At 43.5% G+C, this 27,262-nt stretch overlaps 1 protein-coding gene across 8 annotated transcripts in view; it reads right to left on the reverse strand.

Moving 5' to 3' along the window:
* Nucleotides 1-27,262, reverse strand: part of kif21b (kinesin family member 21B) — a 68,556-nt gene that overhangs the window by 23,653 nt on the left and 17,641 nt on the right. For 4 of the 8 annotated variants that reach the window (XM_005469328.4, XM_019358777.2, XM_019358778.2 and 1 more), the window contains exons 2-26: nucleotides 17,661-17,883; nucleotides 15,992-16,174; nucleotides 14,922-15,071; nucleotides 13,378-13,509; nucleotides 12,881-13,069; nucleotides 12,655-12,770; nucleotides 12,214-12,409; nucleotides 11,195-11,384; nucleotides 11,016-11,079; nucleotides 10,014-10,244; nucleotides 9,166-9,289; nucleotides 8,943-9,081; nucleotides 8,437-8,625; nucleotides 8,150-8,349; nucleotides 7,959-8,066; nucleotides 7,000-7,316; nucleotides 6,380-6,563; nucleotides 5,624-5,827; nucleotides 5,417-5,518; nucleotides 4,942-5,107; nucleotides 4,531-4,591; nucleotides 4,343-4,400; nucleotides 3,665-3,909; nucleotides 2,939-3,007; nucleotides 2,708-2,818 (exon numbers count right to left, since the gene is read on the reverse strand). In XM_005469328.4, the coding sequence (XP_005469385.1) occupies nucleotides 2,708-2,818; nucleotides 2,939-3,007; nucleotides 3,665-3,909; nucleotides 4,343-4,400; nucleotides 4,531-4,591; nucleotides 4,942-5,107; nucleotides 5,417-5,518; nucleotides 5,624-5,827; nucleotides 6,380-6,563; nucleotides 7,000-7,316; nucleotides 7,959-8,066; nucleotides 8,150-8,349; nucleotides 8,437-8,625; nucleotides 8,943-9,081; nucleotides 9,166-9,289; nucleotides 10,014-10,244; nucleotides 11,016-11,079; nucleotides 11,195-11,384; nucleotides 12,214-12,409; nucleotides 12,655-12,770; nucleotides 12,881-13,069; nucleotides 13,378-13,509; nucleotides 14,922-15,071; nucleotides 15,992-16,174; nucleotides 17,661-17,883 (3,951 nt within the window). The remainder of the gene's footprint in view (nucleotides 1-2,707; nucleotides 2,819-2,938; nucleotides 3,008-3,664; nucleotides 3,910-4,342; nucleotides 4,401-4,530; nucleotides 4,592-4,941; nucleotides 5,108-5,416; nucleotides 5,519-5,623; nucleotides 5,828-6,379; nucleotides 6,564-6,999; nucleotides 7,317-7,958; nucleotides 8,067-8,149; nucleotides 8,350-8,436; nucleotides 8,626-8,942; nucleotides 9,082-9,165; nucleotides 9,290-10,013; nucleotides 10,245-11,015; nucleotides 11,080-11,194; nucleotides 11,385-12,213; nucleotides 12,410-12,654; nucleotides 12,771-12,880; nucleotides 13,070-13,377; nucleotides 13,510-14,921; nucleotides 15,072-15,991; nucleotides 16,175-17,660; nucleotides 17,884-27,262) is intronic. The other 4 variants (XM_019358780.2, XM_019358779.2, XM_019358775.2 and 1 more) reach the window with 3 other exon arrangements.

Below are 27,262 nucleotides of genomic sequence, written 5' to 3' on the forward strand. Positions count from 1 at the left end.
GTCCGAGATGAGAAATTAAGTGACAGAGAACGTGTGAGTGATGTAAACCTCTGCTAAGCGTTGTACCCACTGCTTGCTTTTTAAACAAGAAGCAACAAAACCACACACATAGCTTCCAAACACATTTTTCCATCAAAACTAGTACCAGTATATATTCCTGTCTATCACACCTGTCAGAGTACATAATGTTATATATTAAAAAAACATGAAAACATTAGATACTGATAATTAAGAAATGGTGCCATCGCAGCCCTGAAGCTAAAGACAGTAAAAAAATGTTTCAATATGAACGACAGCTATTGCATTAAAGCGCTATAGAAAGAAAACCTTTTTATTGATTTATATAACCGCTGATTTAAAGCCTAAAAGATCTTCAGTGCTCAACACATTTATTAGACCACCATCAATTGTAAAGTTTATGCCACATCTGCCCTAAATTAACAGTACTGGTTTTTACCAAAATCATATTTTATGATTCTGTAATGGTTAAGCCACCAGTATGCTCAAGCTCTTTAATCAAAATTAAATTTATACCACCATAATATAATTATTGCTGTTATCTAAGATTTTCCAGATTTATTGTTTTATATTAATAAAGCAGAAAAACTAGACAAGCACATTATTATTTTGTGATTAAGATGCAAAGTTGCTGTTGTTTACTTACATTCCTGAATAATTAGTTTTAGTGGTTGAACGTCATGCTTGATTAATTACTGATTTCCCATAGAGTCCCATGTGGATATAAAAACAGTAATTCAGTTCAGTGCGTTCAGTAATTTTTAGTTTTAAACAGATTTTTGACATATTTGAAAAATATTGGGGTTTTCTTGTTTTTATGACAGAGGGTCTAATAAATTTGTTAAACACTGTACGTACGACGTGCTGCAGAAGCTGGACTAGAACCAAGCAACAATAGGGTACTGTTAGTCAGTGTGACCTTTATTTAACCATGCAGGTCACCGTAGTTGTGAACGTTTGGTTAAAATCTGCAGAGAGTACTCGAGCAGCACATTTGTCTAAACCAAACAGAGTAAAGAACACTGTCTATTACTGTGTATTAGATATGACACAGGATTATTGCAGACACGGTCCAAATGATTTTTCCCAGGAATCTTGTATGTGAAAATACAACACAATGTCTATATAACGTTTGCCAACAAACTGGCTCCAGATGCATTGTTTGCAATAATCTCAGCAATGCCTGGATTATGTTTCACAAAGCAGTACAACAAAACTGGATTAAACAATGAGCCCGCTCAATTTCCCTTTTCAGTTCAACCGCAACTGTGTGCACAGGTGTACAGTACAACCAGAATATCTGACGACATATCAAATGGGAACTTTTTTCAGCCTCTGTCCCAGAGTTCCCGTATTGACTGAGCAAACTGAAATTATGTGAATACCACATCAGCTATCTACTGATGTGCTGAAATCAAAGCTTTGGGTACCTTATTAAGACCCTAAACAAAAACATGTCCCATTCCAAGTTGGAAAAATCCTAAGAATGACAACAGCTGCACAGAAACATGACAACAGCCATCTCATTTACCTACCCCTGCTCCAGATAATCAGCACCCACACGCTCCAACACATGCAACCCACATAAACCACACACACACGCACACACACAGCCACGACACCCTAACTCGTTTCACACAGCATCCTTGCTGCCAATTAGGTGTTAATAAAGCTGAGAAATGCTGTGGATTAGCACAGATTAGACATCAACTTTAGAGCAGAGGCTGAAATCAACTGCTGACATTTGTCAGAGCAGAAAGTTTGAATTGATTGTAAGCAGGAAGGAAACAAGACCGCCTGCTCTTTCCCGACTCTGCATTAACATGCATCTCATGCCCACATTTTCCCTCAATCCGATGTAGTAAGATTACACAAATACACGCTGAGAGGTGTTTATAATTCTTTTACCTTTTAAAAAAATGACATCAGGAATGGGACCGCTCAACATCACGGCTGACACCATCCTCAGAAATTATCATAAATTTGAATTAAGTTTTGTCATGCACGGCCTCAACAAACCCAGTATTATAAGATAAGATTAATTACAGGGCTGTTTATATTGGATTATATAAGATTGGTCAGGCTGATTTCTCTTTCCTTTGCAAAACGCAGATAATGAAGATCATTGTCATGCACAGCACGTCACCTCAAAACTGATTTCATATCATACCACATCCTGGTTGCTTCCCAGCCACTGCTGCCCTGACACCGCATTTCAGCAGTGGGTGTTACCATTTGAGCTGCCCCCCACACCCCCCTCTCCTGATTTGCCATTGTCTCCTGGTAATTTCTGTATGAGAATTGGAAGCCTACTGCAATTACACCTCATTGTCACCGCTGCTACGCGCAGGTTTGAATAGATTGCGGGTTGGGTTTGACACCTGGATTCCAAGACTGCCTGCACCATCTGTTTCTGCGGGATTCACATTAATGCCAGAAGAAAGGGATTTATCTAAGAAAGGGATTCAGATGAAGGCAAGCTACTAGTAAACATTCTTAAAAGGCTTATTTAAATTATTGACAGAAGCACTTTCCTTTCAAAAGGCCTGACCTTCAGCCTGTCTGCAGAAAAACTGAGGCAAAACATGGAAGAGGGAAAAAAGAAGAAAAGAAAAAAGGATGGGAATCTTTCAAAGTGTGACCGACTGATGGACACAGGTGGCGTTTGTGCGTATGGATCTGCACTCACTTGTCCAGAGCAGAACCTTGGGTTTGGTTGCTGGTGAGCCTCGAGAAGACGTTGCGGTCATTCCTGGTCCTCAGAGGAGGGGAGGAGGGGGGAGTGTAGCCATCAGTCGGCCTGACAAGTGGCAGAAAGATGGTGGAGTTTAGGATGAGGAAGTTAAAGAGTCCCACTGTGTAAATAAACAGCTAGAACAAAGTGCGATCCATCTGCGAGCGAAATGAGCATTACATGTACCTGTACGCACGGTCGTAAGATTTCCTTCTGGTTAGGGGGGAAGTGTCATAGCCCCGAGACTGCCTGGGACTGACACACACAGACAAATGCAAGCAAACTAAGCAAACTTTCAGGGGAGTGCACAGAAAGGATGACAGACATCTAAGTGAACGGTTGGGACTCTATAAGCAGCAGGGTTTATGCAGTTTAAAAGCACTTCTAGCAGCCTAATCTCTTCAAATATCAAATCACACACATCACTGAGGACTCGTGGCATTTTGCCTGACTTGTTTTTGCTGCCACGAAACAGAATAATACCTGATAAACTGCTTTCTATTTTCTGATTTTCAAAAGATGTTTACTTGTGCAGGATTCACAAAATTTGACACATTTAAGTAAATAACTGCAAAAGGAAAACTTTGGCTTATTGATGCTGAAACACCAAAAAACGGAAATGAATATTAGATTTAGAAACAAAATATCCTCATCATCTGAAATGTGCATGCACTGATTTATATTACATGAAGTGTAGTGACTTTTAAGATGGAAACAATGGCTAAATTATTCACGAGAAGCTAAAAGAGATGGCTCATAAAGTATATATAGTGGATAATGACTTAATGCAATCTGATACAAGATGATAGTACTAGAGCCAATCATTCCTCTCATTAGTCCCACATCCTGATAAGACTTAATGAACAGTCAGGGCTTCATCTCAGTTATCACTATTAACTGTCAGTGACTTACAAGGTGTGACCCCTCACAGGCAAGCTGATGGTGCGGGATACCCGGTCCCTGTGATACGGGTCTCTTAATGCCAGGCTGAGCCCAAGGCTCCCCGGAGCAAGACTCAGGCCGTCCTCCTGGATGTCCGTCAATGAAGCCAGAGACTTGGTGATGTGCTGCGGTTTGCTGCCGGATGAGGGGTCCAGGATTGGGCCGAGGTACTCTGCTGACACCGCCTTCATCTGAGCTGAGAGACGGGGCTCCATCTGGATGAAAAATATTAGCCGCTTTTATTACAGAGGACAATAGAAGAAGAAGGATGCTTGGATAGGGAAAAAAAACTGGGGCATGAAATGAAGACAAACACTGACTGTAATTAAGGTGCAAAGGGAGATTATATATACAGCCTGAGAACATCGTTCAGCAGGGAAAAGCACAAAGAAAATAGAAGAAGAGCAGTAAAACAAACACGGCAGAAGTCATTCTAGGTTATTATTCTAGGTCAGCAAGAAGAAATAGCAAAACAAAACTTTAGCAGACTAATAAGAGGGATTTGTGCCAAATGAGGGATCCTTATGCTACTAAGCTTCTGGGAGTCATTTGAAGTGTTTGCTTCTACTGCCACCTCATGGTCACAAACAAGAATGGCACTATGGCATGTGCATAGGGACTAAAAACCTTATAAGAAACAACACAAACCTGCTGTAATTTTGTTTTGAAGTCATCTTGGCTGTTCGATTCTTTCATCTGAGACACGCTGGAGGCAGAGAGGAAAGATAAATGTGAACGTGCAGAAATCTTTACTGAAATAGATGTGTGTACGAATTTTTAAATGGGTCAGAGCGATGGGATACGCTGTATGATGTTGTGTAGGAAAGAAAGCTCACCTGCTGTCGGAGGCTTGGCTGAATTCAGAGGGCTCCTCATCTGTGCTCGCGTAACCATTCTCTGGAAGCAAAAAACCATTATGTCTCACAGTGCAACAGGATGCCCTAATGCCACATTCTGCGCCCCTTATTCACCCAAGGCATATATAGTTATCCTACACTAAAACTGAATCCACATATGGTTTTTCTAAGCATCAAAAACGTTATTTTTTATTTTTCTTTATGCTTTACCAAGAGGGAATGGGGCTAAACACAATCCATCTCCTATGATGCTGCTGCATGCAGCACAGCACTTTCATGTGTGAGAAGAAACTAGAAAAAAGAAAAAGCGGACAACTGTGCAGCTTCTCTACTTTTTATGTCTTCCTTCTCCTTTTTCTCACCACAGGACGCACAGGAGTCCTCTCTTACCCTGCTGTACGTTGTGGATGAGAGCCTGGAGTTCGGGGATGCACTCTGCCTTTTCTCGTAGGGCATCGAGGATCATGTGATTGTGGGACGAGCCAATCACGTCTGTCTGTCTCAGCTGGCCTTCGAGCAGTCTGATTTGAGCCTCCTTCTGAGCCACCTGCAAACTCTGCAGGAACACGATAAAAGAAAATAGAAAAACAACAACAACAACACAATATTGTAACACTGAACTATTTTAATAGGCTCTCAATCCAGAAACGCAACCCAACAATGTAGTGTGATACAGAGAAACACCACTAGATGGCACTGAAACCATCATTTAATGCATCCACACCTGACTCTAACTTTATGCTGTGATACATTTTCTGACTCTTACTCACTTAAATCTTCTTAAAGCTACACATTTAAGCCTACAGATGTTCTTGTCTTCCTTTATACTTGTCGGTTTTAAAGATCCCCGTGTATGATCGTTTACCTTGTCTATGGAAGCCTTCAGGAAGTGATCCAGCAGGTGGCGCGCTTCAGACAAGGAGCATGAACTGATCACCACTGAGGTGTCCACTGAGTCCAGCTCATCCTGCAGGAAAACACACAAACATGAATGTTACTATAGGCCTGACTCTCCTCATTGCTGGCATGCAGGTCTAAATGCCTGTGCATGGGTATGTTTGCGTCTTCATACCTTGGTCTCCTCTATCTGTACAATGGTGGCCTGGCAGTCAGACAGGCTGTCGTTGATGTAGTCTATATTGGCGTTCAGCACCTCAATATCCTCGTTAATTTCCTGAAGGAGGCGGTCCTCAGCTTCCGGTCCCTCCCCGTCCGCCATCAGCACCTCTCTCTTATGCGAGAGCGCTTCCTGCTGGGCCGTCAGCTCTTCTCGCTTCTGACTCAACAAAAGCACAAATCACCACACAGCAAAAAAAATTAATAAAAATTAAAATTCATAGTTATATTTAACATCTACAGAAGTCATTTCTACATTTGGAATCTTAATTTTCTCTGTTTATCGGAGGCACTAACTGAACAGACGCATTCTGACGCATCTAAACTCTGAGAAAAATCTGACAGAGTTTTAAATTTGATGATTCAAACACAGCAGCTGCAAAAAGTGGTGTGCCAAGCCATATCTGTGAAAAAGGCCGCCCTCCCTCCCACATTTTAACATTTCTTCATCTGCGAGGGAAAGGAGGAAGGAAGCGCCTCACACTCAGTTTCAGTTTTTAACCGACTACAGAAGTCAACGTCAAAAAAGTTGCTGATGCAACCCCCGATGCTCAACTGCTGCTCAACTCTTAAATAACCACAGCGATGTGCCGTACATTTGAGAATTTATAATCCAAAACCTTAAGTCAGTCTCGTGGTGGAAAGAAACTACATCCATCAAACCACACGTAACCCCAGTGACAACATTTTAGCTCTAGCGTGCCATTCCTACCTTGATAAGGCGATCCATGTCAGCTTCCATGTTTGCAATGGTCATTCTCTGCATGACGATGTCCGTGATTCGACGCTCGAGAGCTTGCCACTTCTGACGTGCAGACTTTGAAATGCTGCTGGCTCTGCCTGCAGCTCCACTGTTGCCCAGGCCGGCTGGCTTACGCTGCAACTTCTTTCTACTGCTGGTGATGGACCAAAAACAGGTGACAAATACTGGATAAATAAAATGCCATCGACTCACAATAAGCAGCAATAAAGTTGTGTCATGTATTATATTAAAATCTGTATTCACTGATCTGTCTGCTTTCCCAGGTGTTGGGTTGCTAGTCTAATTATTACATCACTTCCTCACACTATAAAACTCAATCCCGACATCATCTTTCTGCCCGCCTTCTTTAAACCGATCGCCCTCCGCTCTTCATCTTTCAGACTCCTCTGTGCGACCCACCTCCGCCCTATCTCCGCCTCATGCAAGTGTCTTCATCCAAGCCTCCATCTTATCTTTATCACCACCACCAGCGCCTGGACTCTGGGTGGTGCTAATTGAGCTTTTATTTTTTCATTATAATTTTATTCAGCTCAGTCCAAGGACAGTATCATAACATCTCGTCGTCTTACCCGATGACCCGTGTTCCGTCCATGCTGCCCTCGCTCTCTCCCAGATATCCGTACACGCTGTTCTTGTTGTTCCACTGCCGCACCAGGCCGCTTACGGTCCTCGCAGTCTCGGGCTCGGAGCTGCTCGCCGTGGTGCTGGCTGATAACTCAGCTCCGGAGTCCGTAACCGGGGGAGTCTGGTTCCAGCGGGCCACTCGTCCAGCCACTCGATCTGACATAGGTTTGGCCAGGCGCCGCAGGGCGGTCACCTCCTGAGTCTTCCTGCGCAGCACCAGCTCCTGCTGCCGCTTCTGAGACTCCAGCGCGCGGATTTGGTACTGATGGAGAAAAAAACACAACCTTTTTTATAAAATTCATCACTTTTTAAAAAGAAAATGCTTTTCAGTTGCCTTTGAGATCCCTGAGCTGAATGGGATTACTCGTCACACAACAGGTTTGCAAAGTGTTGATCACGAAGGGATTTTAAGACTTAAGATGAAAATCGAAATAAAAGGATTATGAATGCTGCCCACGGTATGACAGCGTAAAGGCTTTTTATGCTCATTAACGAGCCCTCTTCTCCAGGGAAGCCAAAAAAAAGATGGAAGTTAATGCTTGCAGAGGATGCACTAATCTTAAAAAAACAGAATAATACCAGAAGTACGTGTTTAGTATTTACATAATCCAGCACTCAAGTTTTCAGTGTGCCAGCCTACAGATGGGGCTCTGACTCTACATTTACATCCATATGCATTGTGCATACAAATTCACCTACATTTAATTGGATACAGCAGATAACACTTAAATTTCTGCCACGATGACAGTAACAGCAACATATTTAACCTGGCTTGTATAGATGTTATATCTGTGTTTGTGCTAATTCTCCCAATAAATCCCAAATAATTCTGCTGCTCACCTGAAAACTCACATTTGCAATGCTAAATATAAAACACACGCACAAGAGGTCAGATGCTGCTAACCTCTTGTCGGCGCTGCTCCTTCTTTAGCTGGGCTATCTCACGGTTTCTCTTCGCCTCTACCATCCTCCTCCTCTGCTGCTCCTCCTTCATCTGCTTCATCAGCGCCACCTGAAAATGGCAGAAAACACTGGTGATCGCACAACATCCTTCCCTTCTTTCCTCCACACAGACTTCCAGCAGCCCCCTCTTACCTTGGCCTTCTTCATCTCGTTGACCTCGCCCTGGAGCTTCTTCAGCTCCCGTTCGTACCTCCCCTGGTTCTTGAGGAGGCGTGCGTGCTCCTTCTGTGCCGTCTGTAGCTTGAGCAGGTCGCGATTCATCTCCTTGAGGCGTTTCTCGTACTCCTGCTTGATCCGGTTGGCCTTCTCCTCCGTGTAGTTCTCCATGGTCACTGCACAACCGTGTAACAACGTTAACGAGCCGTAGCCGACACCTCGCGTGACACTTTACACTCACGGAGCAACTTAACTAAACTCACTGAGGTTCTGTAGCACGCGATCTCTCTCCAGCTGCGTGTCTCTGATCTTGTTTTGCAGCAGGATGAGCTTCTCCTCGTACTGCAGTTTTAGCATCAGCAGCCTCCGCTGGCTGTTCTCCAGCTCATCTATCAGCTTCTGCTTGATCTCAATCTCGCAGGTCAGGTCTGCCAGGTCCGCCTGGAAGTTGGCTGCAGGTTGAGGAGTTTTGAGAGAGGTTGTAAACCAAACTGCACCATTTGTGTGTGTGTTTCGTATACAACTGTGTATTAAGAAATATGTAAAAAAAAAAAAAAGGCTTGTTTTTGCAAACTTTCCATCAAGATGCGAATTCATTTCTGCTCTTTTTACACTAAAAACATCTTTATCTTTACTGTGAATCATCTCTCACAGCAGATGATGTCCTGACAGAAAGAACAGCTGATAAAAAGGGGCAAGCTGTAAATCCACAGGGACAAAGAGTGAAAACAGTGGTGTCATTTCATAACAGCAGCTGTCAGGACCACACCTTTCTCATCCGAGTCTGAGTCCGAATCCACCAGACTCTCATCACTGTCAAAGTCATCCTCTTCCTCCCTACCCTCCTCTTCGTCCTCCCCCTCGTCGTCATCACAGCCACTCTCCTCCTGCAGTGGAGACATGATTTCCTGCGCACACGGAGAAACGCATAAACGATCAGACTCATTATGGTCACTTTAAAGCTGGCGATTGCCGATTCGTGCGGGTCTTACCTCGGTGTGATTCTCATCTGAATCGATCTCTCCGTTCTGCCCGTTCTCCCTGCCCTGCCCGTTCTCGCCGTTCTCCTGAGTGTGCAGCTTTACTCGTTTCTTCAGACCTTTCTCCAACTCTGGGCTGAAGGAGAAGAGCATGCATGTCAAGCCAGGTACTGTCAGGCATGGGATTTTCCACAAAGATCACTTCACCTTCAGCGCTATACCAGATGGCTTTTGCTCCGCAGAAACACTCCCCTGAGTGTAACTAAGACCGTGCACACTCTGACATCCCTTATTGTGCTCTGGGAGTTTTGCCAAGTAATATGCTTACTGCAAAGTCAACCATCAAAAGTCATTAAGCAAACTCTTCTTCACCTTGTCTACCATCATTGCCCCTTTAGCTCTTGAGTTTTAGTGCCAGTTTTATTATCTCCTTTGCTCCCTCTTCTACAAACTTATCAGCCATCCCAGCTCTAAATTCCCATCTTCCTCCATTTCTCTGCCATTAGGCCTCAATTAGCCTGTTAGGCTGTGTACTCTTCTCTCTCGTGACCCAGTAGCCGACTGACTAAGACCTTTCTGTGTCCAAGCCAGCGTTACAGCTCAGCATTGGCAGCATACCAACTCTTTTCAGAAGCTGGCAGCCCCCAAGTCCTAATTTACTTGTGATGTCGGGCTTAAAGAGAAAAGTAATGAGGAAGGGAGAAAATATATGGTCAGGAAACATTTCACAATCATCACCGTCCTTTTAAACCAGCTTTTAAAATCTTAACAGGTTCATATGAGGCATAAATTGAGCTATTAGATATTATATTTGCATAAAACAGAGATGTTTGGAGGTCTACATGTCCTCTGCTCCTCACCTCATCCTCCTCTGCCTCCTCTCTTTCTTCTTCAGTCTCTCGATATCCAGCTTGGCCCGGCGTAGCACATCCGTCATCTCCGCCTCCATAGACATGGGAGCAGGCGAAGAACCCGGGGGGTGACCAGGGGCGGGGCTGAGAGTGGAGGTGGGGAACGGGGAACGAGAGGAGAGCCGGCCCACTTGTCGCCGTAACGACTCGTTCATGGACTCGCTCTCGAGAAGTTTGGTTCTGACAAAGGTGGAAGAGAACGACAGAAAGAGGCAACAGAGGTGTTCATTCATGAATTTTATTACAACAGCAATAAGCAATACAGGAGGGAAAACTAAATAGATAATCATACATAAGTGTCCCACAGTAAACCCCTTAATTAGTACACTTTTCCCTGCTGTGGGAAGTCAAAAAGCTGTGAAACACAGTAAAAATAAATATTGATGTCACACGTATATGCAGTATGTAATTTGACTATCACTCTCATATTAAGCTCCAAACTGTAGTGACACACTTGCAGCGTACCGTCGCTGACTTTAATAGACCGGCCCAGCGGGCGCTCACAGCTTGCAGAGAGAAGAGGAGAAGCAACTGAACTGAAGCTGAACTGCACCACAGTGAGTGACTCAGCCGAACTAAGTGGGTTTCTGTAAGAAGTGGGTCCCTCCAGGTGTGTAAGAACTTGATGCAGCTACAGAAAAGTCTAACTCGTTCACCGTAGGCACCTTACTATAGTCAGCTCAAAGCCTGTGGAGAAGCTGAGGCTGTGGTACAGTTCACAAAAGCCTCTCATGGAAAAAGATTTAGTTCCATTATATTTAATCAAAGAAACATCTCCAAAGAATCTAGATGGATAAACAGAACTACAGGAAAGACACAATTATGATTTGGGGATAAGCAGCTACTTAAAATATCACAGTTATCACAGTAAATACCAATCGCTGTTAGTCTGCTACTGGTTTGAGTGACCACTGGTCAGGCATAGTTGCATAATGATACTCAGGCTCTTACCTGAGTTCTTCAACCTCTCGGATATAGTTCTGTATTAGAGTCCCGATCTCCTCATTGCCCTCGCCTGGATGATCAAAAGTAAACGCACTCAGATCACGGAAAATGCAGTTAATTTAAAACAAACAAACATCATCATTACAGAGGCCGAGCTCATCCGATTAAGAATCTCTCTCACGTACTTGACTTGGCGAGCAGAGTGCTGACCTCATTGGCCAGCAGATGCGTTACGCGTGAGTTGAGGTGGTCGATGGTCTCCTGCATTGCTTTCACCCTGAGACGCAGGGTGTCATTTTCTCTCTGCAACATGGTGTTCTCCTGGTACAGGTCACTGAAGCCCTCTGACCCTTCCTCACAGGCTACACGCTTCCCCTGCACAGAGCAGACGGTTGGCACGGTCAACAAATGCTTTGGCGTCCAAGGGTCAAAGGGCAGACGTGAAAAAACAAACTCAACCTAAATTTTACGCTCATACAAATACGCCACGCTGCAGCCCAAACAAACAAAGTGCTGTTATTTACAATGACCGTGGCTCTACAGCGATGTATTGTTGCGTTTTCAGTGATTAACGCTGAAAGAATCCCGTTGTTTCCCCCCTTCCAACAGACAGTCACTGTTAACCGCTGCTCACAGCCATTAACTCCACTCATCCGCCGCTTCATTACTTCCACACTCAAGTCACATCGCATCCCTTATTACCACATCGAGGTCAGCTTGCCATCCCTCAGCGCAGTCACTTCCCTGTAAGTGTGGTAACCCTTTTAGTCACGTAATAACGCAACAACAGAGCTAAACGATCACTTGTTTCTTACCCCAGAGGTCAAAACTGATGAAAAAGTGGTCCGTCTTTCTCTCCTCATTTCTTCTCACAGTTCTCATATTATCCTTCATGCAGTTTACACTCAAGCTGAAACATCGATTTGTCCCTACATTACACTGTAAAATGCTGAATAAGTGATGTGTGTGTTCCAGTAATGATCTTTAATTTGATATATCTGCAGCAAGCACGGCCTCTCCTTTTATTACTTACCGTCTGATATCATTCTCCCTTACTCCATTAGTCTGTCTTCTTCTGCTTACACGCTATTCTCAGTTTCATCCATCTTTGCCCCGCACATACCCCCTCACTAACTACATCACCAGCATGCAGCTACGTCCTATTGCTCTTCCTCTGGGCTCATCCCACCCCCCCATCGCTCACCGCCTTGTACTCCATCAGCTCCATCTGAAGTCGGGCTATCTCGGCGCGCAGGGCGCTGATCTGCTGGCTCGTCTTGTCTTGGTTCACCATCACCTTGTTCTTGATGTTTCGGGCGCGATTGGCGTACTTCAGCGTGTTCAGCGTCTCCATGAAGTCCCGGTCTGACGGGCTGACGCAGGCGATCATGACCGTACGACTGAGGGAAAAAGAAAACACGGAGGCCGTCGGTAAATGTGCATGCGCAGAGTAATAGTGTGGTTGTGTTTGGTTGTCATGGTTGTTACACGTTGTTGTGGAAATAACCTGATTAAGTAACTCACCAATCATTTCAGCTGCAAAAAAACTACTTTTTGTGTCACAAAATTTAGATTCTTCTGAATATTACATCTTTTTCCAACAAATACAACTTCTTCACATGTGTGTGTCTGTACGTGCTTATACCTGTTCCCTCCCAGCGAGTCCTGAAGCAGTCGGGTAAGTTTGGAGTCTCGGTACGGGACGTGTCCGCCCTTCTTGGTCTGATCGCCTAAAGCACTGATCACATTTCCCAGAGCCAGCTAGCAGAGGTGCAAAGACACACAAGAAGAAGATGTGATCTAAGCATGCACAATTATTTCTTTTGTATACAGATTTACAATCTTACACTGGCGATCCCTGCCTGACTTACAAGTCCACAATTAATAGAGATTCCCTCGCGGGCTCTGTCTCCTGTAGCGCCTGTGCGTTTCAGCCTCTCGGAGCCAGCCAGGTCCACAAAGTGAAACTTGGCCATCAGTGTCTCATACTCTGGCTGGGCGATCGGGCCAGACTCCACACCACCGTTCAGCTCTCCATTCTGCCCTCCTCCACCGTTCTGCTAAGAAACCAACAAACACAGGGAAGCAGGTTGCTGAGTTACTGTTTCTTACTTTAAATCATTTAATCCCTCTGAACGATGCAGAATTATTTATGTTTCACTTCCACTCTGCGCATCATCATATGTGACTTTTCTTTTTACTCTTCCTAAAAAGTCACGTTTCCTATTAGCTTATCGTTTTCCGTCTCCTCCGGCTAACAGCCGACAGGTTTTCATATAACCGGATGATGACAAAGTTGTAATAACTCTAAATACCTCTCTCGTGTGTTTGTTTCTCTCATTCTTTCCACCACCCATTGCAAACTCACCATTTGCTGCTGACAGACTCGCATCTGACAGAGGTGGATGGTGAAGATGGCGTGCGAGCGGGAGCTCTGGGCGTTCATCTGAGTGCTGGCAGTGGTGCGGGACAGAGCGCCGAGTTTCAGGCACTGCAGCAACTGCAGCACACACACACAAACACATTATACAGGACATTTGGTTACTTTTATTGGAAAGTAAGAAACCTCCTGACTTACGCATGCAGACTGAGAAACAAAAACAAATGCCTGTTGACATCACGCCAAAGTTTCTTTATAAGTACCCATGAGTATGATCACGTCTTGTTTTAAGAAGACGCTCTCAGCTTCCTGGAAGAGTTCAGCATTTCCCACAGAGATGTTCTTGTCATCACCGCTCGCTTAAGCGCTAGCATTTCATTAACCTTTACGTTTCCTTTCCCTGCCCTCTCTGCTGCTGGGTCCTCCCCTCACTCTGTATCCTAACCTGCCTAAATCCTGTCTTCCTCAGCTGACTCCATCACTGCCAGACTTCCATCTCGTCCCTGTTACCCTGCTTTGACATTTTCTGTCTTCTTCTTCTCTCCCACAGGAGCACCCTCCCGTCTCTCAGCCGTCTGACTTTAATGCGAATAAAATTCAGCCTTTCTTCCTCTTTCTCACTGCGTCTTTTAACACTTGCTGACATCATTCTTTCTCTTTCCCACCTTTAGAAAAAAACTGAGTAACCACAACCACAACTGCTTTGTCCAAGTCAGTGTTTTAGTGTAGCTCTTCCCCTAAACGAACACCTTTTTTCTGTGTATCTTGTGACCAAAGATTCCTCGTGTCCTAATGGGCCTTTCGGATCCTTCTTCCTCCACACTGTCAGTGCTCTGCGGTTTCCTTTCTCGTCAGCTGTGACACATTTCTCATATGTGACTGTAAACAAGCCAGCCTCTCAAGAAGGAAGCTAAACTTCATAACATAAATAGCCCCATGGGTTTAAAAATTGACGTCGGTCAATGCAGCAAAATAGAGCCCAGTCTCCCTTGTTATCTCTGACCTCTTTGTTGTTTATGAAGACGGACCACCAGATGGTTCTTGGCAGTTCACACTCCCATCCTTCCCCTCACCCCAGTCAGAGCTAATTCGTGTCTTCACAGTGAATACTTTCCGATGTAATATCGCTCATCACTGTACAGTCATGGGAGACTTGACTTCTGCACTTTCTGGTTCATTTAAAGTTGTTATATCAACCACCGAAGTGTAAAAAGTGGTTATTTTGTTCAAGATTTTGCATGATAATCTGAACATTTTTAAAATATACACTTAATGATTGAATTATTAAAAGGTTTAATCACTGTTGGTAACAGATAGACGCTGAACTGTAAGGGGATCCGGTTGCTCTGTTATGCTGTGGGAGGTATTATGCTGGGATGGTTTCGGTCTACTTATCCTTTGAAGGAAGGGCAGAAATCAGAATGATGTCACATTTATCTGATGACGAAAGCCTTATAGCCATCTGAGCTGTAGCTGTTGGCAGAAATGTGAAAACTTCCCAATCACAGCTCCAGCTGCACTCACAGACCCACCTCGTCCTCTGATTGCACCAGCCTGGAAGTGACTCCAGTGGTGTAGATGCTGCCACTGGAGTCCTCGTGGATCTTTATGGTGGACTTCCTACCGCGACTCTCTGGATCTCTGGTTCCATCAAACAAGTCCAAGATCTCTTCATTGTACAGCTGCAAGGAGCAGAACAAGCACACGTTAAGGCCTATCGCACCTCGTACAATTCGTACACGCTCAGTGCAAGGATGACCCCCTCTGCTCAAAATGATTGTGCACCTCATAAAACTCAACTATTTTGTTCTGTTAAACTGATTTCTAGTTTCGTATTTCCACACAGCTCTGCAGCCACAGAGGTCAACGTGATGACAGCTCAGAAACCTTTGAGGACAAGGGTCAAAGAGGTCAGCTGAAAGCTCAGCTGCTCCCACCTAGTGCTAAATGCACACACACACACACACTCGCCCATCTGTTCACCATCAAAGAAGATAACCTTTTGACCTGAAGCCCACAGAAAAGACACTAATAGTGAGAAGCGGGAACGCAGACAAAAGAAGGAAAAGAAAAATGGACAGAAAATGATTTTATTTTGAAATTTGAATTTCTATTACATTGTAATTATTATTACACTGTTCAGTTCTCTCTCTTCCCCACACATACACAAACACACACACGCAGTAGTAATGTCCCCTAAATAAAACCCAAACATTTGCCTGCCAGAAGCCCCCAGAGGAAATAATTACTCGTATATTATCTCATTTCTCCTACGCAAGCGTCCCTCCTTCCCTCCCATTCCTTGCACTTATCCATCTTCTCCCGCACAGTGATGAGGAATAATGTCAGAGGTAATGGACAGCATTAATCAGGACCAACAATGCACAAGCAGACATTCACGCTCATCTGTCTTCAGGTTGTCACTTCCTGTTTACAGAAGCGGGTCTGATCTTGTCGTCTCCCCCACTTTGTCCCATCTGGTTGGAGTTAATATGGACCAGCATACACAAAAACGCACACGCGCACTTACATAATGGCAGCAGGAATATCAATACAGCATTGTATGAGTGTCAAATAGAGTAACAATGTGAGCGCTGCCTACCTCCAGGAACTGGGCGCTGACTTTAAAGTCCGGGGGCTGGGTGCCGGCCTCCTGGGCGAGCATCCTCCTGGCCTGGATCCCCTCAAACAGCTGATGAACAGCCCGCGGGATTATGCCCTGGTCCTGTGGGCTCAGGCTTACATCGAAACCCGTCCCCATGGTGTACGTCTTCCCTGAGCCCGTCTGTAAAATGATTCACCAGTGATTCATCACCCCCAGCCTCATTCCTTATTTATGTACATTAACAAGGTTTCACACACATTCACTGTAGTTAATTAAAATCAGTAAACCGTGAGTCAATGTGCATGGCTATGCTCGCTGCACGGGTGTGTGTACAGACATGTGCATGTTTCTGCTTTGTTGTTCTTTTATCTATTATGTCAGCTACAACAATTCACCAAGCGTTGCTGCTCTCGCTCACTTATATTTGATATGAAACATATGTAACGCTGAATGACTTGAAAGACCCTTTAATTCATGCAAGTCATGTCTGCCCAGGACTTTAATTACATTTGAAGGGTAACAGAGCCCATGCATGAACTGCAACATGTCTTTCTTTGTCTTTTTGTAAGTACTAGACACACAGACACATAAAGGTGGCCAGCCTCGTCCTTAATTTGGAATCTCACAGAACAAAATAATATTTTATGTAACACATCAAAAAAAAAGGACAAATTTAAAGCTTATGTCTGTCTTGCCCACATGTACACTTTATTTTACAGGTTGGTCAGGTATATAAAAACCACTAAGTGAAATGGGTAAGGCACTTGATGATTTATTTATTTTTTGTGCATCTGTGATCAGTTCACTAGGATTCAGTTGCCTTGCTCTTATTTTGAAAGCTCAGATACTACCCCAGCCCTTTCCCTCAGGTTGTGACATTTTCCCTGTTGGAGCAGTCCTCAGTATCATTCAGCTGCTTCTCAGGAGAGGATCTCGCCCTGAGGTCAGACGAACATTTTTGGTTATGCAAACCAAATAACTACTCTGAGCAGAACCTGGAGCAGGGATGGCAAACTGGGCAAGGTGGCGCTACGCCAAGGTAAAGGAGGATGCAGAGAAAAAAGGCGACTACCATTGTGTGTGACTTTTAAACCTACCACCTACGACTTATACATTTTGCCTGCTACATTTACTTTGCAGTTCCCTACAAGAGCCCAATGTCTGAATAAAATCCTTAATGGGAAAATTTTAAAATAGTTTGTTTGATTTTACTTTTTCATATTTAAATAAAATAGTGACTAAATTACAAAATAAGAGGTAAATAAGAAAGACTTCAAATTCTCTGTGAATTATTCATTAAAAAACACCTCTAATGTAATTGTACATTTCTGAGCTTCTCCTGCTTCGGGCCTTACTGAATGGAAGACTCAATAGTCTTATTCAGTCTCAGTGTAATATTTCAGAAGCATCACAACATCTTGATGTACGAGTTATCTTTTATTACAGTCTTCTAACGGCATTCTGTGGCCGTGGCAGAGAGATAACTCATCTCTATAAATATTCTAGTCTCCCTCTTTGTCAGAAAGCATGCAGACTGCTGTCGTGCTGCCTGCACTGCTGTTTGACCCCTTTGTGAAGGAAAATAAAGCTCATAAAGACAACCTGGCTGCGTGCGCCTCGGTTTATTTCAGATTTCCTTAACGGAATCCAAGCGTCTGTGTCATACCTGACCGTAAGCGAACACGGTGGCGTTGTAGCCCTCGAAGCAGCCCTCAATGAGCTTGTACACGCAGGTCTGGTAGATGTGGGGCTGCTCTGAGTCAATGTCGAACACAAAGTCATAGGTGAAGGCCTTGTCCTTTCCCAGGAGGACTTGAGGCTCTCCGGGTGTGACCAGCGTGCACACGTGGCACCCTTCTATCTTCTCTTTGGCCATCTGAGGACGAATCCTGGGAGACGACAACAGAAAGGGAAAGAGAGAAATCATCAGTACATTTATGAAACTGTTACATCGATTTAAAACGTAAAATGACTTGGCGGCTGCACAAGTGGCTGTCAGGCAACTCAGCAAGACAGGCCGCTGATTGTTACAGAGCCTGAATTATTTTAATGCTTTAATGCATCGTGCAGATAAAGCTTGAGATTCTGATCCCACATGGTGCACTGGAAACAAAGAACAGTGAGAATATGAGAGCGCACAAAGTGGGCATAAAGTGAACTGTTCTAAGAGCAGGACCACTGATGTTGGCACACCATACAAGCTCTTAAAGCCATCAACAGTGGCTGTTAATCCTTCATCTAAAGACTCTGCTGGGTTTTCCTTCCTGACAGGTAGTTCGCTGCAGTTAATTGCTTTTACCTGAGATCCCAGCTTCAAATTAATCCATGATTAGATGAGTCTGAAAGGAGGCAGCCGCAGCTCCAAAACGTCTTACGAACTCGCTGACAGCTCGAGGACCAAGTATTTAAGTTTAGGAACATTTTCACTTCCTTGCCGGCAGAAGAGCAGAAACCCAGACAAGCGAGACCGCTGTTTAATTAAGATGAAGCCTTTAAGGACGTGACAGTGCTGCAGTGCTGATTAATCGTGAGAAAACACCAAACAGAAATGTTGCTCTTGCATAATGCAAGTACATAAAACAGATGATTTTCCAGGCGCCCTGTTAATCTCGTGCTTTCAGAGGTACAATATGGACACAGTAGGGAGGTAATCACTTTAAGCTGCGCAAAAAGCCATGAGGCAGCAGTATCAGAGCAGTAGGTCCACCTCTTCACATGCTAAGTCCCCCCACCCGACTCAATCTTTAGGGGATGCAAATCAACTCCCCCACACACCAAGACTGCACAAGAGACTCCCTATGGGATGCGGCAACAAAGACACACACACATAATGTATAAAGGGAGAGAAGTCCCCAACCACATCCAGCTGCGACGGGATGCTCCGCAAACCACAAAAACACATGCACACACACACGCACACTAAGACTGTGGAAACAAATGCTGTAGACATGCAGTTCAAAAACAACCCTGCTGTACACATGCAGTTCACACATTGCTCTCAAGCGAGCACCCCACCCACCGCTAACACACAGAGTTACACTTCTACGCACACAGGGCAGCTTTCTGGCCATCTTTCAGGCCTCGAGGCCCCGCAGAGAGTCTTCCAGGAAGAAATATTAGATGAAGTCCACAGCAGCACACGTTAGCCCAGATAGCCTTATGACAAAGAGCAGCTTGCAGACAGACGAGCTCCTTTTATGACTGGATGTGACCTTGACCCGGAGGTTAATGTATCTAAAACCGCAGATCTCGCAATGAACGCTGCTTAAAGCAATTATTAACATGAAGTGGTTGCAGCAGAAGGGGAGCGCACTCGGTCCCCACGATGGATTTCACAGCAACACAGCGGCGCGTGTGAGCTGCAGCCGTGTCATGAAAAGAGAAGAAAAGCTTTCTTTTTGCTTCTTCTCTCTATTTACATTCATTTCATCCAGTCTGTGTGCACTGCCTTAATATTAGAAGTGAAAAGAAAGAAGGAAATTTAAGTTAATTAACCCCATCATCGTTATAGCACGTTTCCATAACTGAGTTTCTGCTTCTACCTATCACCGAGCGACTGTGCAGGAGCGTCTCTGCAGAGCGTGTCGGGATTTGTCCCTGCTGTCAGATCTCAATAATCATTTTGCACTCGATGCCTTTGGCAGGACTTTGTCTCATGGAGCATGTGTGAACATATTCGACAGACCCAACCCCAGAACGAAAGAATTATCACAATTCTCATTAGCTTTTAATCATTTAAGTCATCTTTTTTTTTTAAACTGGACGCCTAAAGTTGTCACTGTGAGACGCAAATGACAACAATTCCACACGCCCGGCGCGCACAACTACAACATCCATGCGCACAAAGAAAAATAAAAACAACAGTCCACGCAGAGACATTCACACTAACAAGCTAAAGGCTCAGCTGGATGAGCATTTAAGCCAGCTGTGCCAACAAAAGAAGGGATCCATAACATTGACCGAAAGAGCAATCACACGCGCAAACACCCAAACACACACACACACATCCAGACTCAGACATACACTCATTTAAGGAAATTTAGCGGCTAAAAATAGCATCCAATGTGCCGGTTAAACGTCTGAATCAGACTGAGGCGTAAGGAAAAACACAAAGGAGCAGATTGTGGATTCCTGATGCGGCAAATTGAGGCGTTTATCGCTTATCATCTTTGCACACTAATAGGAAAATGAGTCAGATACCCCAGTGAGTAAATAAAGTCCCTGAAAGAACACACCCCACCTGCCCTCCACGTATGCATCCTCACACACAGATGAATTTAACCCTTGTGCATCCCTCGTGAAAGGGACGCACAAGGGTTAAAGGTGAATTTGAATGCAGCGTCATGCTTTCATTACTTGCCCTCCCCCAGTTTTTTTTTGTGTGTGTTTTTTTGGCATAAACACCAAACCCAGTTCTGTCAAACACAAAAACAAGCAGACACACAAAGTCAGAAACTCATTATCCCCAAGCTCTGAGGGAATTCGTTTATTATTACAATAATTATTGTACCCCATAGTGCTAATTAGGACGTGCAACAAGGATGCAGAGAGGCACGCGCAAACATCGAAGCAGCTGCCATATCTAACGCTGATAGCAGCAAACTCCACTGACGCGTGACTGGAGAGAGAAGCTGAGTGCAACATGAAGGAGGCAGCAGACCTGTTAGAATACTGATCGCACTCCTACAGACGTCTGACAATTAAAGCCTTCGAAAGCCGACACGTGAATTATGTTTCTTAGGTTCACTTGAAGTTATGAAGGAATGCATCAAAAAGCAGTGCCTCCCAAATGTGACAGTAGGAGCGAATCGCAGATTTTATTTGTGGGATTTAAAAATTCAAAAATGCATTTAGTCCCGCAAAACGACAGCACGACACGTTCATCTCTCATAATTCAGTTTTACAGGCAAAACAAAAATAAAAAATGTTGGCACGTCGTTGGTGCGGCAGGCTCCGTGGGGATGCTTCTGCCTCGGTGATGGATCGGTGCTAGACTGACAAAACACGCGCTTATGCAGCTCGAGATGGTTTCTTTTGTGCACATAATGCTGGCTTATGTAAGAACATGCCATGATATGATAAAAGAACATAGACGTCTGAAAACTACAATTTGTGTGTTTGTGTGTAGGTTTCAAAACTGAAATGGGTCTGCTGCACAGAGCAGGAACACTTTACTGCAATGCTGCAAAACACCTGCTTTATTCTCACAGTTCTGAGTTATGTTAGAATTGCTCTTCTCTTTTCAGTTCACTTCCTCTGTTATTAGTCGAGCCTCCTCTGTGTTTTGTTGTCAAGGCCCCGTCTTAACAACCTGTGATGCCTAAAAACACCTAACACTGTGTTGGTTGTTTCTCTCTTTAGTTGCTTCCTGTTTTATTTTGGTTCCTCCTTGTCTGTTTATTTATATTCTGTTCACCTGTGCCTTGTTTCCCCCAGCTGTGTTGACTCCCTCTGATTAATTTATATGTTTTTTCTCTTTTTAAAATTACCTCTTTCTTTTTTCTTTAGTTGAATTTATAAACAAAATGCCACAGTTTGGAGTGTTTCCTTAAAACATTTGAGGAAATTGGGCAAGACCTAAAAAAGACTATTTATAGCACATAAACATTATTAAGAAACAGGGAAAAATCCAGCAAAGACCTAGAAAAGGACTCAAAAGAAGCATCTGGCCCTTCACTTGATCTCCCTGTTGTTCATTGAGGTCTCTTCAGAAATGGTCTCAGTGGAAGGCTGGCTATCAGGAAGACATTTTTAATGAAAGGAAAAAGGAAAAAAAGGGTGAGGCTGAAAATCAGTGGCAACGGGTCTTCAAATCAAATCATTATCACTGTAAACACGGTGGGGGCACTGTCATGGGTTGGGTTGCATTTTGGCCAGTGGTGTTGGAAATCTTGTCAAAATTGATGGAATTAAAAGTACCAGTAAAGTACCATCAGATTTTGATCCTCAATGGAGAACTGTGCAACACATTTTGCCTCATATGTACTTCCCATATATGTTTGCACATGTTTCAATAAATTGCTACACCTATTTCCCATGTTTCTGACAAGATATAAAGAAATCGGGAGTGGCTCAAGACTTTTGCACAGCACTGCATTTCATTGCTTTTGCTATCATGTCTTAAAATGCTTTTAAAACAGCACACAGTGACAACTCCATCAGCTACAGCGTATGTCAGCAGCAGCAGCAGCTACACTCAGCGACAGCTGAATGTGAAGCCTCCTCTTTCATCAAATCACAGTGAGAACTGCAGCATGCATCGTTCAGGTTGTGATACTTTTTAATATTAGTTCCTACTAGTTGTTAGTCTTAGATCACAGGTTGATGCAGCATTTTTGAAATGAAATGATTAGGAGGCTTTGAGTGTGATGTTATCGTTGCACTATAGATAAAGATTTAATATGCTGCAAACACTAGCTGTCTTTGTTTAATTATATTCACATTTCCTGTTACAGAAGTGCACTGTGATAAATGTACTTAAATGTAGATAATGTAGCGACAGAGCACATCAGCCCCTGTGGGATTGCAAATATAGTTGTACTACACAATATTTCAATAAAGTTGTAATTTCTAAAGAAAAACTGGAACATTTTTATTATGCTGAATCTCTTGGCAATTTTAAGAAACTTTCATTAGGCTCTCAATATATACGAATGCATTTGCACACACAGACACACAAGTCATAGCGTGACTTTGTTGTTTTCTTCCTCTCGCTCAGCTGGCACAGTTTAGGAGGGTACAGTTTCCTTGGGAACTGCACTAACTGCCAGACTCCTAATGTGCTACGTCTGCATGTGTGAGCATATGTTTGTGTGCCCACTTCAAAACGGGATGGCATTCTAGTTAATCGCAAATGGCAAAGGCTAATACCACATCGTGCCCAATCGTCCAGTAATCGTCACCTCAAAGTCGACTGTTAACCTGCTCCCCAACTGTCGGAAATAGCCCGAAGCGAGTGCCATGTCTGCTGCCAACAAGGAGGGAGGACCAGTAAGATCAGCATGCCAGTAGCAGCTTTTTGTGTGCGGTATTGTCTCTGTGTGTGTGTGTGTGTGTGTGTGGGTTCAGTCAACCTTCAAGAACAAGCTGGTGATGTGATAGCCAAAGGGTTCATTTCCCTAATGTAAACACTCCAGCAAAGGCACCGCACACACACATAAAGAGGCAGAGTTAATCGCATTCACTCGAGTGTTTCAGAGCACCGTTGTCTCTTGTTCGGCACAGAGCCAATCGGGGAAGCTGCTCTTCATGAAAACTGTCCATTTTTCTAGAGAACATGCTCTTATCAAAAACTACATAACCAAGACCTCGTTTCCATCGTCGCCCCATCTGTTATACGCGAGATTAAACTTCCTGATCGGCAAATGAACAGCGGTGTTGTTTCTGTGCTCTTGCCCATCCTCGCACTTCGGCCTGCTTCGAGCCCTCCCTGAGTTCACTGCCAAAGAAAGCAGACTAACTGGACTAATCACTGAATGGTGACAAAAGGCCTTTTTCCATTTCCTTTTTTCTCCTGATAGCCGGGGAGATTAATCAACCGTGTGGACTTGTACTAACTCGTTCGCTTCCTCTTCCTCTGGCTTTCTTTCTTTCTACCAATCATGCCCCTCTCCTGTGTGGCGGTAACAAATGTTTGAAATGCAAACACACAAGACACCCCCTCCTCCCACCCGCAGTACATTCACTAGGTGTTGACAGATGGCTCAAAGGTCATTTTGCCGTCCAAGAAAGGTTGTGTCAACAAGTAGAGAACAACAGGTGAGGTGGACCCTGATGCACAGGGGTTGGTGTTTTTCTGGAAACAGGTTAAATAAAGTGAGAGTGATATTTGAAGAGCCCTGCAAAATCCTCACATAGACAAGAAAGACCAAACTGACCTGTGAACAGCTCATAAAGTCTGATGACTGATGAGGATGGCAACTTTATTTGTCTTTTTAACTTTCCTCGCTTACATGACAGACACTAATGATCGCACATATGCACTGAAAACATGTTGTAAAGCCATCATATTGTGTGTGTGGTGTGTGTGTGTGTCAGATTTACCAAAGCCAAATGCATTCGTGCTGCACATCTGCATCAATGTAACACGTCTGTGAAGGTTCTCAGTCATCCAGGTCATCGTAGTCAAAGGAGTTTGCAAAGAAAAGCGTCTGGACTTCTTTGAGTTGCTTTTCTTTGCAAACTCCTTTGACTATCAATGTAACACCCACAGATAAGCAACCCTGTTTTTTCCACAGGTCAGCAGAATGATCAGTCATGCCTCACACTTTTACCGTTGCGGTTTAGTCATTTTACACAGCAGAGTTTCCAGTCGCACAACACATCCACTTAACTGAAGTCTGAAGTCTGAGTCATGGCTGAATGACATCACTCGGGCTGCTCGAAGAGAATGCAGAAAAGCAGAACGCAAATGGGAAAAAGACAAGCTACAAGTGTCTTATGATATCTTAAGAGATAGCTGGCATAAATATCAGAAAATTGTCAAGAACCAGAAATCCGCCTATTTTGCAGGTGTTATTAATGACAACTGCCATAAGCCCCGTGTTTTATTTAGTATTTTAAGCTCTGTTCTTAACCCTCCCCAATCCAACTGTACAGAAGCTTCTGCTGAAACTTGTGAAGCTTTTTTAAATTTCTTTGTGGAGAAGATTTTATCTATTAGAGCACATATTTTACCCCCTTCTCATGACCCTTCTGTTATTTTTACGCCTTTAGCAATTTTTTAGCCATTTTGAACCCGTGTCTCTATTTAAACTGGGTAAAATTGTCACCCAAATCAAGTCTGGCTCTCCCAGTGATGTTCTTCCCCCTCGCTTTTTTAAAGAAGTTTGGGGCACTATTGGACCTGATATTCAAAGGCTTATAAACAGCAGCCTGACTTTAGGCCATGTACCTGTAATGTTTAAACAGGCAGTGGTCCAGCCTCTGCTGAAACCCCCTGGCTTGGATGCCTCTTTGTTGAGTAATTTCAGACCTATTTCAAAGCTTCCTTTTGTTTCTAAAATTTTAGAAAAAGAAGTGTGCTCACAGCTGCAGACTTTTTTAGAGAGTCAAAACATTTTTGAGGTATTTCAATCTGGTTTTAAAGCACTTCACAGCACAGAGACTGCACTTTTGAGAGTTTTTAATGATATCTTACTAACTGCTGACTCTGGGAAGTCTGTCTTACTTGTGCTTTTGGATCTCACAGCAGCTTTTGATACAGTAGATCACAATATTTTGATTTATCGTCTAGAACATCATGTTGGAATTAGAGGCACTGCCTTGGAGTGGTTTAAGTCATACCTCTCTGATAGAAGTTTTTCTGTCTCACTTGAAATGTTTAAATCACTTTTAAAAACACACTTTTTTTCAAAGGCTTTTTAGGAGTATTATCAGAGTCAGTTTGTAGTCAGTTTTTAGTCAGCTGTTGGTCATTCTTAATCTTTTTACTTTGTTAATCTTATTCATTGTATATCTTATTGTTTATTTTACTCATGTTTTAATATTTAATATATACACTGATTTATTTTTATCTTCTTTTTCAATTATATATTTATTTTGTTTATTGATTTCATTGTATGCTTAATGTATGGTTTTTAACTGCTATTTCTGTTTTATTATTGGAAAGCACTTTGGTCAACTTTGTTGTTTTTAAAAGTGCTATATAAATAAAGTTGGATTGGATTGGATTGGATTAACTGCACATCCAGAGTCACAAGGGGGGTTGGAGCCTAACCCAGCTGTCATAGGGCAAGAGGAATAGTACAGAGTACATCACACAGCCAACACACAGAGACAGGCAATTATAGACACTTAAAACCCATTAAGATTCACTAATTAACCTAACAAGCATGTCTTTGGACTGTGGGAGTAAGTGAAATACCCCCAGAGAGCTCACACAGGGACAGGGAGAAGATACAGAAAGCCAAGCAGATTCAAGGCGACAATGCAAACTGCTGCACCACCACTGAGTGAAAAGGTTCAGATATATGCTCTACCTGCACAACAAAGAGGAGTATTACCAGTTAAAATGACAAACAGTTCCCTCGAATGTTTGAGGAGTCCAAAGCAGGACTAAAAAAAGGTTGGTAAACTGGTAACAACAGCTTGAAAGGATTATGCATCTCTATGCCTGTATGGAAACCACATCAAGGAGGCATGAAGACAAAACACCCGTGTGATTGCTGCTAACTCTCCGCCGCTATTATTATATCAGATGAAGTCAATCAAGCTGGCAATTTAAAGAATCTGATTGATTAAGACAGCTGGTTTCTCACACACAGCTCAGGCCTACAGGGCAACTGAGAAAAAGGCTTGCAATAAGTTGGACTAACGTACACTGTGAGCTACAGCTGATGTTATTTAAAAAGAAAAACAGTGAGAAGGACATTAAAATGTCAAACATGTCTCCATGAAGACGAAACAAATAAATATCTGAAATAAATAAAGGAACAAAAGGTTTTGGTAAAACAAAAAAAGTGTGATAGAGGTGCAAAGACTGAGATTGCAGATACAAGTGGAGGAAATGAGCTTACTCCGAAGGGAGTCTGGGCTGACCCAAAGAGAGGGGGTCATCGGGTTGGCACTCAGATTAGAGCTGCTACAACTCGAAAAGAGCCAGTGGAGGTGGCTTGGGCAGGACGCCTAGTAGGTGTTTCGAGCATGCCCAACTTAGAGAAGGACCCGAGACAAACCTAGGACACACTGGAGAGGTTACATCTCTCAGCTGCCTCTGTGTCTTCCCAGAAGAGCTGGAGGAAGTGGCTGAGGAGAGGAAAGTCTTGGCATACCAGCTTAGACAGCTGCCTCCCGACCCAGATAAGCAGCAGAAAATGGAATAAATTCATAGCTGTAACTTAAAAACCAAATCTAGCCTCACACTGAAGCCCTGCTCTTTTCTCCACCCACAGTGGCTGAAAGAGTGGGAGATGGCGCAGCTTAATATCCCTCTGTTGTCATTTCCCTCATTAATAACCAGTCAGCGGACAGACAAATGTAAAGCCTGTCATCATTTTTACTCTCCTACCCTTTTTCTTTCACACAACTCATTTCATTTGAATGAATGACGGCTACAGCCACCTGAACAGTGAGCCAGCAATGTCTATTTATAATGTTGTCTAACAATGAATTATTGGTGTAAAGAATATGAGGCAGGAAGGTTGATTGCTGAAAAAAATATGTTGCTCTCTCTTAATGCTAACATGCATTTGGTCAATAAAGTTTCTCCTTCTGTTTTCTCCTTCACTGTGCATGACCTGAGTTTGAGACTATGAAGTAGTTGTGTGC

This window comes from Oreochromis niloticus, linkage group LG5 (assembly GCF_001858045.2).
Source record: "Oreochromis niloticus isolate F11D_XX linkage group LG5, O_niloticus_UMD_NMBU, whole genome shotgun sequence".
Lineage (NCBI taxonomy): Eukaryota > Metazoa > Chordata > Actinopteri > Cichliformes > Cichlidae > Oreochromis > Oreochromis niloticus.